At 42.8% G+C, this 13,655-nt stretch overlaps 1 protein-coding gene across 3 annotated transcripts in view; it reads right to left on the reverse strand.

The window, feature by feature from the left end:
• The window catches only part of Ube2h (ubiquitin-conjugating enzyme E2H), a 93,251-nt gene that overhangs the window by 39,236 nt on the left and 40,360 nt on the right, over nucleotides 1–13,655 (reverse strand). For 2 of the 3 annotated variants that reach the window (NM_001169576.1, NM_009459.3), the window contains exons 2-3: nucleotides 11,623–11,699; nucleotides 10,405–10,479 (exon numbers count right to left, since the gene is read on the reverse strand). The exons of the other annotated variant lie outside the window; for it this stretch is intronic. In NM_001169576.1, the coding sequence (NP_001163047.1) occupies nucleotides 10,405–10,479; nucleotides 11,623–11,699 (152 nt within the window). The remainder of the gene's footprint in view (nucleotides 1–10,404; nucleotides 10,480–11,622; nucleotides 11,700–13,655) is intronic. 3 annotated transcript variants of the gene reach the window in all.

The raw sequence follows: 13,655 nt of genomic DNA on the forward strand, positions 1-13,655 counted from the left end.
TGTACTGTTCTGGCTGGCCTAGAGCTTGCTATGTAGACCAGGATAGCACCTCAATCTTAGAAGAGATCTGCTTGCTGATGGCCCTGAACGCTGGGGTTCTGAAGGTCTGCACTACCACATCTGGCTCTAGCAATTTTAACAAAGTCATTAATTAAGCTGTTACTTAAAAGTCAGATTGCTCAACGCAGTGAGCCTTAACAAGTCAATTTCTTTGTCTTTCTACTGCTATTCCTAAGACTAGATTAAATAACTTCACCAAGGCAGGCGTGGTGGCGCACGCCTTTAATCCCAGCACTCAGGAGGCAGAGGTAGGCGGATTTCTCAGTTTGAGGCCAGCCTGGTCTACAAAGTGAGTTCCAGGACAGCCAGGGCTACACAGAGAAACCCTGTCTCGAAAAACCAAAAAAAAAATTAAAAAAAAAATGTCACCAACACATCGGAGAAGGGTCAGAAACAGGAAATGAGTTAAGTAACTAGCATACTATTAGCACTCAGTAATGCTAGCTTTGGCCACTAGGAATGGTATTGTGTACTTGGTCCCAGAAGCCAGGAGATAGTGCAAAGGCCCAACACAACAGGAAAAAGAATGGGTTTCAGTACAAGGAGCTTAAGCAAATTACCTCCCTCTCGTAATCTCTTTGTTTTTTGAGATAAGGTCTCAGTATGAAGACCAAGCTAGCCTCAAACTTAAAACCCTCTTGCCCTGCCCTCTGAAGGGCTGGGGTTATATGTATGCCCTATCATACCCCACTAAGTAACTTCATGCTATTGTTCACAACCTAGAAATGAAACTCTCCAGCACACACAACTATCACTCTTAAAAAGATTTTATTATTTTGTTTTTATGTATGTATATACTCATGGATGCCCAAGTAGGCTTTTTGGCATGCCCTGATGTTACAGATACAAGCAGTTGTGAGCTGTCCAACATGGGTATGAGGTTCCAAACTCTAGTCTTTGGCAAGAACACAGTCATACCCACTGAACCATCACTCCATGCCCCATAACAACTTATTTTAGGAACTGGCAAGGGGGTATTTTGATGTTGATACTATCTTTCATATATTCTCAAGTGAAAATAGAATTTATAATACTCCAACAGTTGTTGCGCAGCATTCTAATACAATTTGGTATGGTCATAACAAAACAATCAGAAAAACCCCTCCAGGATGGAAGCAAACATTGCAGATTTGGCAACCAATATGGCGACACATCTTGAGGCAATCAAATGGATGCATGTCTAAAGTGGCTGCCAACAACAGGGTTTTTAACAACACCCAAAATATATACAAATCTTAAGTGGTGTGATTATGCTTTTCAAAGGAAACTAAAACATAACTGTTTGTGGGGTATTTTTTGTTTGTTTTTTTTGAAACAGGGTCTTTCTGTGTAGCCTTGGCTGTTGTGAAACTTGAGTTGTAGATAAGGCTGGCCTGGAACTCATAAAGACCCTCCCGCATCTGCCTCCCAAATGCTGGGACCAAAGATGTGTGCCACCAAACCCAGCCTGGCATAATTTTTTTTTTCCTTTAAACTCAGTTCAAAGAAAAAAGGAACTGATTGGGAGACGGTTCAGTGTTAAAAGCCTTTGCTGTTTCTCCGCAAGGCCCAAATTTGACTCCTTACACTCACATTGGGCAATGCGCACTTGAATGTAACCCCAGTTCCAAGGCAAGAACTGTCCAGAAGCCATACATTATTAAAGGAGAACCCAGTGCCAAGAGTAGACTACTTTCCTAGTGGTCACAGAGGCTTCTCCCGGGGCTTTCAAAACAATACAGCAATGACCACTATTCTTGTTTGCCCACCAGAACTAGATGGTCTAGCTAGAACTGGCTAGAAGCTTCCTACCTGCTGTGGCTTGCCCCCAAGGCTCCAAAGGTACTATGTTGTTATACAGGCTACTGTGGAGAACTGTCAGCAGTGGCTGTTACTCAGGTGTGGACTCTGCAATAATGACTCACCAGGCAAGATGAGCCTACTGCAGCAGGAGTGGCAAGTCTGTTATGGAGTAACCAACTCCTTTCTGACTGAATTCCATGTCTGCTCCATAGAAGGAACTCATGGCAGGTACTGGAAACACATCCAAAATTCTTTGGCCGAGAAAAATCATAGGTCATAGGAAGAAGCTACTGCCACTGTTTGCTAAGTAGCCAGGATATGCCTGTCAGATTGCCTTCTAAATTACTATGTCTGTGCCCATAGATTAGTGCTGCTGTTAGACTTATTACAAGAAGGTTCTTTCTGCAGTGGTCAGAGTGACTCATAACACGGGATATTTATACCACTCCTCCAAAGCTCAGGAAACAAAGCAGAAGGGGCAGGCAGAAAGGCTGTGAGAGGCAGAGCAAAGCAGTGAGTGTGAGGGAACAACATGTGGCATGGCTATCGCACTCCTGAGCTGACTGCCTAAGTTCACTACAAGACTGGCCCCTCAGCACTGTCTTGTAATAGAGAGGGGTCCACGGAGCACTACTCTCTCTGAAGATTCACACAAAGCTAACAGTCAATATGGGATAGAGACATGCTGAAGAGGTGGCTCAGTGGTTAAGAGGACTACTCTTCCAGAGAATTCCTGAGTTCAATTCCCAGCAATCACATAGTGGCTCACAGCCATCTATAGTGCGATCTGATGACCTCTTCTCATCTGTCTAAAGACAGTGACAGTGTATTCACATATATAAAATAAATACATAAATCTTAAAAAAAGAGGCAAGGGATAGAGACGCAGTCTTCAGTGGTATAGCTACTAGAAAGGTGTCTAAGCTCCTTAATGAAATTCACTGGGCCTCTCTCTCAGACATACACACAAAGACACACACACACACACACATATACACACAGACATGAAAGGAAAGGACAGTTAGCTGGGAATGGGAAGGGAGAAAGGGAATTAGGAGGAGTGGGGTTGGGGTAATAGATGATACAGTAGAAATATACATATATGTATGAAAAGTTATAATACCTATTATGCATAAACAAAAACATCTTTTTTTAAAAAACGTGAAAAAAGGCACTGTTCGGGTCAGAATTTAAACTGATATTATTAAGGGAGCTTCAAGAAGGAAATGGCTAAGTCCTCTATTCAGCAGCACACAAGGCAGGGTCAATGTGGAGGAGGGGAGAAAAGGTAGTGGGGAGAGGAGTTCATGACATGGGTCCCTGACAGCAGGTTCATTAATAAATGGCTTTTCTCTGTGGTAACTTGGTACTCAGTTCTCTCTCTGCCCCACTCATATTCATTATCACAAAGACCATATTCCTAACCTCTCAGCCTTTTTATGTTCCTCTCCTCAATGACTGTTCCCCATCTCATTCCACTCTATATGCCCAGGACACACCAAGAACAGTCATGTCTACAAACAGCTATGCCTCTCCAGTCACAAATCCAGACATCTCCTTTCCTACCAGTCTCTTGTCCTTACCAAGGATCTTCTAAAATTCCTCCTCTTCCTACCTGCCAGGCTTTATTCAACTTCAGACAGAAGCGCTAACACGAATATCACTCTGTAGCCTGCCTCTGCAAATGCCCTCCCTCCCTCCCTCCCTCCCCCCCCTCCCTCCCTCCCTTCCTTCCTTCCTTCCTTCCCACAGAGAGTATCTATCAGGTATCCCTCTGCATGCCCTTGATGGAGCTGTTCCAGCACCACTGTCACTCCTGACTTGACACCCACACAGGCTCACTTTCTTCAGGGACACAGTCTATGACTGACGCATCTTCCACTACCTCTGACTACTATAAGTGATTCAATGCACATGCTGTGGTTAGTTGCACTATTATAATTCAGGGAATGCTGCACACATTTCAAATTGATGAAATAGCTTTTAGACTGGTTTTGATACATAAGTGAGCTTTAATTAGTGGATACAGAATCCTTGGACTTAAGAGGGTAAATTGTACTTGGAAATTAGGGTGACACTAAGAAGAAATATGTTCTTTCTAATATTTTTCAAAGCAACAGACCCTGAGTATTTGCTGGGCATGAGGGTTGTTAGCAAAACAGAGCCTTTGTAGAGTTTGTCTATTTATTGAGTTTTATTTTATTTTTTTAAGATTTATTTTATGGATGTGAATATACTATAGCTGTCTTCAGACACACCAGAAGAGAGCATCAGATTCCATTACAGATGGATGTGAGCCACCATGTGGTTGCTGGGAATTGAACTCAGGACCTCTGGAAGAGCAGTCAGTGTTCTTAACTGCTGAGCCATCTCTCCAGCCCCTGAGTTTTATTTTTTAAGAAATATAGCAACTTGTCACAATGTGCTCAACAACTCTGTGTGGACCCTCAGCCACTTAAACTCTTCTTCTCTCTGCAGCGGCTCACTGTTCTCCAGTGGCCTTTCTTACTGATTTATCCCATCCTGCAAATCATCCACTCTCTTCTCTCCACTCAATTGTGGAGCAGGTGTGTAATCAGCAGACCTTCTCATGTTCTGTGTTTTACTTTTTAGACACACAGTTTCTGTCCTGGAACTTGCTTTATAGACCAAGCTGTCCTCTAATTCAGTGATCCACCTGCCTTACCTCCTAAGTACTGGGATTAAAAGCATCTGCCACCACTGCCTGGCCCTATATATTATTTCTAACATCTTCAGTTAACACCCTGGTCTTTTTTTTTTTTTTTAAGATTTATTTATTTATTATATATAAGTACAGTGTAGCTGTCTTCAGACACTCCAGAAGAGGGCATTAGATTTCGTTATGGATAGTTGTGAGCCACCATGTGGTTGCTGGGATTTGAACTCGGGACTTTTGGAAGAGCAGTCAGCGCTCTTAACCACTGAGCCATCTCGCCAGCCCAACACCCTGGTCTTATATATAAAATTTCTAACATCTATAGTGCATACTCTTCTCCTTTCTTTTATCCCCTTCATTTCTTAAAGGCATAGCTCCTACTTGACCCTACTATACTAAGTTTTTCTTTCCTAAACAAATCCCTCAAGAGAACAAGTCAAAAACCTTTCAGAATATCCCATTTAAAAAAAAAAAAACAAGGACATGGTGGCGCACGCCTTTAATCCCAGCACTCGGGAGGCAGAGGCAGGCGGATTTCTGAGTTCGAGGCCAGTCTGGTCTACAGAGTGAGTTCCAGGACAGCGAGACAGAGAAACACTGTCTTGGGGGCGGGGGGGGGGCGGGGGGGGGGACCAAAAAACAAAAAACCACCCAACAGGCTGCACTGATGGGACCCTGTCTTTAATCCCAGCACTCAGGAGAGAGAAGTAGGCAGATTTCTTAATTCAAGGCCAGATCAAGTTTCAGGATAGCTAGCGATACATAATGAGATCTATTTTACAGCTAAGAGTGTGGAGTATCTTTAATCTTAATACCTTTAATCCTATACCTCTAGTCATTTGCAAAGTAGAAGAAGGTGTTCTCTTTGAGTTCAAGGCCCTGTCTCAAAACCAAACCAAAATAAAATGATGGCCAAATCCTCTCTTTTGATGGACTTTGTTTTAGCTTTGTGAGACAGTTTCATACAACCCAAACTGGCCTTCAACTCACTAGGCAGCTGAGGATGATGGCCTTGGAATCTGATCCTACTGACTCCACCTCCTGAGCTACGACTACATGTATCTGACCTTCAGCATCCTTGTCCACACAGGATCTTTCTCACAGATGGAATAAAAGCTTTTACCCAGAGCTCTTTCTTCTCAACAGAAGGGTCATCCTGGACACTCCAAATCCAACCTTTAAATGATCTTTCCATTATATTTAAGATGAATTATGGGCTATAAGCCTTACCTGCACAATGCTCTCTGACCAACCCTGCCTATATGTGCCCCATACACTTTTCCCTGACTGACATACTTGGTTAGAGAGGCTTAGAATTAATTTTTAAATATCTGATCCAATGTAACTATCTCATAACATCAGTTCTTTGCATAAAGAAATCGGTTATTTTAAATTTTGCCAGGAGCACATTGTGCTCATTTCTGTATTCCTAGCACTTGAGTGAAAGAAAGCACTTCAGGAGAGCAGGGATCTGATGGACTTCATGAAATGAGCTGCCACACATATTTTAATGCACACTGAGACGGTTCATTTTCAGAGCACCTGTAACAAGGGAACATTTCCAACTGCATTCTCATAACAGCTTTAAAATGCTCCTTAAAATTTTCTTACTACACTTCTCTACTCAAATTCAAAACGCAGTTATTTGATATAGAAATTTAATTCAAATCTAAGGTCACGAAAGTCTAGAAGGACATAACTGATCTAAATGGAATTTTGCTTCTTTAGCTCAAAAGTTCACTTATTTGTGTAAATACTGTGGTGGCACAAGTAAGCCTTTGTTAAGTAACATGTCTCGACTGACACACACTTCCCTATCTTCAAACTTCAGTGTTCACCTCAGTGATGGGCACTAGTCCCGGGGGAGTGACTATAGACTGTTTCTGTCTAGAACATGTGAAATAGAACTGAGCATCCGCCTACAGCTAGTCATACTGTGCTGTAAGACTCAATCCCCCGTGAGGTAACATCAGTGAATTAAACACTGAAATGCACTGTCTTCTCACTCTCTGGCACAAGCATAAAAATCTGGCACACAGATTACCAGAGTAGCTTCCAATTAAAAATGAATCAGACTAGGAAATTTAAAAGGGATTTTGACTAGTTAGACAACTTAAACTGTCCTACTTAGTTGACAGCATAATCTAATGAAATACAGTTCACCATACAGTCAAGGTGTACCTTAAACTCCTGATCCCTCTGCTTCTGCTGACAGGCGCTGGGACTACAAGTGTGTGCCACCATGTCTGGTTTGGCTTTTTTACAAATGTTTTAGTGTTTGGCCTACAGTTACAGACAGTTGAGAGCTGCTATGTGGGTGCTAGAAATTAAATCTGGGTCCTCTGGAAAAGCAGCCAGTGCTCTTAACTGTTAAGCCATCTACACACATACACACACACACACACACACACACACACACACATGGTTTTTTAAAATTTTGAAATTAAAAAAAATTTTTTTTAAGGATATAAGATCTTTACCAAGCAATATATATACTACTAAGCTGGCTACAAACTTTTAAGCACACACTGTAGCTCAACCACACTGTTCACTATTTTAAATTTTTACTCTTTTTGCTACACATAAAACATTTGTTGTTTGGTTATAGGGTCTACGGATGTACTTCTGGCTGGCCTCTTGTTTCTGGAGTGCTGTGCTACTCTGCTCAGGACACACACACAGCATTCTATCTACTTTATACATATATTATCTGGCTTATATATAAACTACCATTTGGTTTGAGCGCACAGTACTGCCCCTTTACACATGTGCTCAATGGTGGCGCAGCTACTGCAGGTGTTTCTTGCTCCTAACAGCTAAGCATATGGAATCTGGAGCAGTGGGCATTAGAACGCATGGAGCAACTGCTCAGATTAAAACAGCACAGAGAATTCAAATAGTTCTCATGTTTCCATTTGTATCCTCACATCTCCAAAGCTTGTAAAGGTAACACTTTAAAAAACAAAAAACTGGTCTTTACACACTCTGCTACACAGAGGCACTGTCTCACAATTTATGTCCATCTGTGCTTACTAACCTTCCTACTGTCAAGGCCATACATGTTTGAGTATTTCATCAACAGTTAACAAACACATGATTCACTTAATCCTATTAGGGCCCTCTGTAATTCAGGCTGGCCAGCGTTGACTCCTGATCCTCCTGCCCTTACCTGCTCAAGTGCTGATACTACAGGTATGCACCACTAAGCCTGTTAAAAAATACACATATATGACTGAGGTAATGTCTTGCTATGTTGCAAGGCTGATTTACAACTCCTGGCTCCAAGCAATCCTCCTGCCTCAACTACCTGATTACTGGTACTACAGAGGCATGAACCACCAGGTCCGAATTCCTTTCTATTTTTTAAAGAGATAGAGTCAATAGTTTGTCCAATGGCCCTAAACTCAAGCAATCTTCCTACTGAGTAGCTGCAACTAAACAGATGAGCACCATAGCTCCTGGCCAGTGTCTTATTTTCCAGAAAGGCAACAACAGGTAGGATGAATATCATTTTATGGAAAATTAAAATCAAATCCAGAACTGGTTATCTTCTTGATAACCAGTGATAACTTGTTACTCACGGATGCCTAACTATCTATTGCTATATATGGTAATTAACAACCAGCAGGACTGCTAACATGCACAACAAGTTAACATCTATGAAAAATACACCAGCACTGTTATGCAAGGTGCAGATGTCTTAAACCTCTGAACTGGAAGGCAGACACAGGCTGATCTCTGGAGCTCACTGGCCAAGCAATCTAGACCAAATATGAGACTCTGTCTCAAAGATCAAGTAGATAGTTCCTAAGAACACCACCTGAGTGTGATATCTGGCCTCCACACACAAACACGTATACACATGCCACATCTACAACATACTCAAACAATAACTCTCACACATACCAATTCCATACTATTATTTTTAAGATCCAAGCTGGGGGTGATGGCATACACCCAAGATCAGGAGGCTGAGGCAAGGGCAAACAGAAGTACTAGCTGGGTCGAGAAGGGGGGAGGGGATGGGGGCACAGAGAATGAGAATAGAAATATTTAATCTAAACTTATGTTCATCGACTTAAAGTGCTAGGGGCTGGTCTCAGGGCCTCATGCATTCTAGGCGAGCCCTCTGCCACCAAGCTACGATCTCCCAATTCCACAGTTTAGTATCTGTACGCTCATTAAACTCAACAACAGTGTACATGCCTGACACTGTGGGAAAAAGAGCCAAGATGATCTAATTTTCTTCCCCTTTGTTTAATTCCATGTCTACACAACTCAAAAAATAAACCTTGCCCTTCTAAAATGAGCTACTGCCTCCCAAAATGCCTAAAGTGCATCCTAATAGTACTGCACTGCTGAGGAACTGAAAACGGCTCATGTCACAAAGCGATTCCAACTGACGCCACCCTCCTCTGAAGGAAAGAACAGCTGGTATGCATGAGCTACATCAACTTCCCTAAGAGGATGCTGCTCCTACGTAGAGCATCAAGTTCTGAGAATGTACAGAAAGTCAAAATAGAACTTCCGTTAAATGACCTTGGGAGTGTGTGTCTCTGTTAGAGACAAGCAGTATTTTAGGTTTAGGTTTTAGGGAAGGGGTGCACGCAGCAGCTCAGTGGTGAGGGAGCCTGCCTGGATAAGCCGGGCTCCATGTGTGATCCCAGCAATGGAGTGGAAAACGGTCTTCTAGGCTACATCTCAGAAAGCTCAGTGAGAGGCACCCTTGGCTGGGACGGGGTTAGAGCTTGAGAAGCAGCTCTACTTCTCTAGCACAGGCTGCGTCCCCACAGCTGACTCTTGGCTTCCACAAGCCCTGCTGTCTGCTGTTAAACAGCAGTGTAAGGTAACAGACCACACTTGGAATGCCAACTTTCTGACTTTAGCTAGGTGTGTCTGATACATACGTGAATGTTTATATTTGAAGTGTGTCATTAGAGACACTGAAGTTAAGAGGCACAGGAATAAACCAGGCGTAGAAAAGCACAGATGAGCCCTGTGAAGAGAGAGCTCTTCTTTCTGGCACCATGGAAGGCAGCTGTGGGAAGGCTCCAATCCCAGCCACATCGGTCTAAGGTCAATGTGCTTATGAACTGTGTCAGACTCAACCCCTCACAGCTAGCTGCCACCATCCCTGGCTCTACAGCTTGCAGAATCTTATGGCAATGAAGTAATTTCTCCTGGGCAGCTGCAGGTTTAGAAAACCTACCTCAGGACCTGAAGGAAAGAACAGCCTTAAGAATTCCCCATGTCAAAGAATTACACATGTTCTTTAGTGGTTTTAGGACATAAAACTCTACAGGAAGCAGGGCAGTGGTGGTGCACACCTTTAATCCCAGCACTCGGGAGGCAGAGGCAGGAGGATCTCTGAGTTCGAGGCCAGCCTAGTCTATAGAGTGAGTTCCAGGACAGCCAGGGCTACAAACCTGTCTCAAAAAAACAAACAAACAAAAAAACCAAACTCTACAGGAAGTAAAGTGGTTTGATACTGGTACAGGCTGCAGCTTCTGATAGGACTTAGTTCTGGGATCACCCTTAACACACCATGTCACTACCTGCACTAGACCAAAATGTGGAAGGCTGGAATTAAAGCAAACTTCAGGATGTTTCAGTCTGTTTTGCTAGAGTAGGGGTTAGTCTAAACTGCAGGAACCTCGGAATCAGTTCTGAAGATGGGAAAAACAGCTCACAACTGTAGACCCATGAAATCCCACGCCCCTGTGCAGTGTAGACTTATACAGACAGACAAAGCATCCATAGAAGTCTTTTTTTTTTTAAGTCAAAGAAAGGAAAAATTCAATTTAGGAAAAATTTCTGGACAATCATCTCTCATAAAATATCTGACTTTTATTTTCCTCTTAGATTTCAGAACTCTCATCACATACCTATAGATGGAGACTTGAAAGGGTATTTATCAGGAAGGTCCACTCTCACTTTCCACACCCCGCCTTCATATGGTGCTGTAACAGAAATAAAATATGTTATCCATTAGAACTGTATCTCCAAATCAATAAATAAACCCAAGAACATTAATCCCTCTCTCTCCTGAAAAGGACCTCAAATCAATTCCAAAAGAGCCAGGAACCAGCTGAGCTAGGGGACTTTCACTGTGGTCCTAGCACTTAGGAAGATAAGGAAGGAGGATTGCTGTGGATTCCAGGCTAGCCTGGGCTACAAAGGGAAAAACCACTCCAGGCCAACTACGACCAGCAGAGTAGGTACTGTGTCTCAGATTCATGTGCTTTTCTTTACACTGCATCTAACAGGAACAGAGCTGTTCTATGACAATTATCTTGTTCTGATTAGAATCTCTTATTTAGGAGACTGGGGCATGAGGACCCAAGGTTCGAGGGCCCCTGAACTAGGGTAAAGCCAGCTTGAACACCTACTGAGACCCTGCACCTGATTAAGGGGACTGAATGATGACTCAGTAGTTAACGCTTGTTGCTCTTGCAGAGGAACCAGATTAAACTTTCAGTACCCACATTGCAGCTCGCAGCAACTGTAACTCCAATCCCAGAGGATCTGACCCCTCTTCTTACCTCTAAAGGACATCAGGCACACACATGGTATACATCCATACACATTTGCAAAATACTCATACATTTAAAATTTTTTTAAATCTTAAAAAGAGAGGGGGCGGGGGATGGGAGGACGAGGAGGGAAGGTGGAGCAGCAGCAGAGCACTACCTAGCATGCACAAAGCCTGAGGTCATCACCAGTACCAGAAAAAAAAAACACCATCTATTTTATTTTCCTTTAAAATATCCGGAGTTGAGCCAATCATCACTCTTTCTTACTCCATCCTACTGAGCACTGCTCTTTGTTTGGAGAGAGATAGTCATGTTCCCTTTCCTGCTTCCCCAGCCAATCCCCCAAACAAAAACACAAGGAAATACGCTTCCCAAGAAACACTTATGCAACCAAGCATAACAGAACCCAGGACTTGTGAGAAAGCTAAGTGCGTGACTGACAAAGGTCTCTTCACTCGATGGTTCTAGCAGTTAGTTAAAACTTACTTCCCAAAGCCATGCAGCGCCTGTTGATAGCTCTACAGTCTAGTAAAGATAGTAAAAAGCACACATACCCACATGCGTACTTACTTCCTTGTGGTCCGTAAAACTTGACAACGAATTCATTGAGTCCTCCTAGGATTGTAACCTCATGTTTGCTTTCAATGCTGAGGTGTAAGGTAAAGGAAATTACACAGCTCATGAAAGAACTACAGCTAGTATCCAAGACACGCCAGTCTGTCAGTGTTATACAGATCTACAGTAGTTTAACAGTTTATACCCCTTATGAAAAGAATGTGGCTAAGCTTTGGCTTCGGAGAGGTCAGCGATAAGAACTTACGCTCGGGTGCTTGTTCTCCCTACAAACTGGGAAAATATCACTTCCTGGGACCTGTGTCGAGTTTAAAGAGGGAAATGGAGCAAAGCTATGGCACTGGTTTTCACTCAGTCTTTTGCCCTATAGCTGGGTCTTCAGGTTTAGGTGTGGATCAGAACTCCGTGGTTAGAGTCGAATTGGCAACACTTCTGGTTCTCCCCAAACACCTGCGTAGCTTTGAGACCTCTTGAGGCATCTTTCACAGTCCTACAACTCAGGGCTGGGGAGACGTCTCACTAGGTAACTTGTACAGCGCTTGCTGTACAAGCATGCGGATCTGTGTCAGATCCCAGAACCTACATGAAAAGCTAGGCATGATGCTATGAAGCTGTAATCCCAACAAACACCATAGAAGCAAAGACAGGCAGGCAGATCCCAAGTACTCTACGGTCAACCAGCGTACCAAGTAAGTTTTAGAATCCCCACCTCAAAAAACCAAGGTAGGCCAGGCATGGTGGCATACACAGGAGGCAGAGGCAGGCGTTTCAAAGCTAGGGTGTTCTACAGTCAGGGTTACATAGTAAGACCTGTAACTCCAGTTCCAGGGGATCTGACCCTGCCTTCCAGCCTCTGGGGGCACTACACACATACGTTCAGGCCAAAACACCCATGTATCTAGAGAAAGAAAACTGATGGCCTCCATCTGCACACATACACACCCTACGTAGTTAAGAGTCCCTCCTAAATACATGCCAACAGGTATTTACAGCTATGTTCACCAAAGCTCCTACCTGTAGTGTGTAACATTCAAAGGCCAGGAACAATCTTAACACAACACAATACACTACACCAGAGGAGCTGGGGCTATGATAAAGCATGTAGCAAGGGCTGGCTCCATGCCCAGCACCGCAGCTTCCCTGCCGAAGAGGGAATCTTAAATATTTACAACTGTGACTTATACTTGTGGGTGTCAACTAAAGGCATCTTTTCTGTCCTAAGTCAAAAGGCTGCAATAAAACAGCAAACCATTTTCATTATGACGTTTACCATTTAATCTGCCTGCATCTACTTGACAAAGATTCTCTTTCCTAAATCATGTTAAAACAAGATTAGATCAATGTTCCTCTGCTTTTAGTATAACTCACATGCCAGATCCAACAGGTCTCTAATTACATGCTGAAACCTCAGCAGAGTCCATTTTGTATGAGAATCCAAAGACCAATGGAATTAAAAGTATAAAAAGTACAAGTTTATAGTAAGAAACTGCTAAATTTATACTGTGGTGGAACTTTACAGACACTAAATCAGAGAAGAAAAGGATTCAAATTTAGTTCAAGGACAAACACAACACTGAGCAAGCCCTCCATCCTTCCTAGATTTCACCTTCTTAGCATTTCACCTTAAGGATTCTGTTTTCACCAGAACAATGATTAGCACTAAGAACTCAAGTCCGTTTCACTTTTAAAATACCAGCCACCCACTACCTTATTTCCCCGAATGGCATTATGGTTACACAATATAATATTTAAAGGTGAATGCCAAACTGACAAGAGACAACTGACATTCTTGGCAAAATGTGTCTATCAGGATTTTAAGTGATTTTTATATAGTTCAGAACTTTTCCAGCAAGGGAGAAAAGGACTAAGCCTATTCCATTAAGAATGACATTACCAGGTCAAGGGCTTACGATGCAAAAATATCACTGGGTCCTTAGCTTGCTGATAATGCTCTAACAAGCAAGTGGCCCTAAGAGCTGTGTCCCAAGGATGCACAGGGTAAGAATGTGCTTTTGTTTAGAGGCTCAAGA

This window comes from Mus musculus, chromosome 6 (genome assembly GCF_000001635.26).
Source record: "Mus musculus strain C57BL/6J chromosome 6, GRCm38.p6 C57BL/6J".
NCBI lineage: Eukaryota > Metazoa > Chordata > Mammalia > Rodentia > Muridae > Mus > Mus musculus.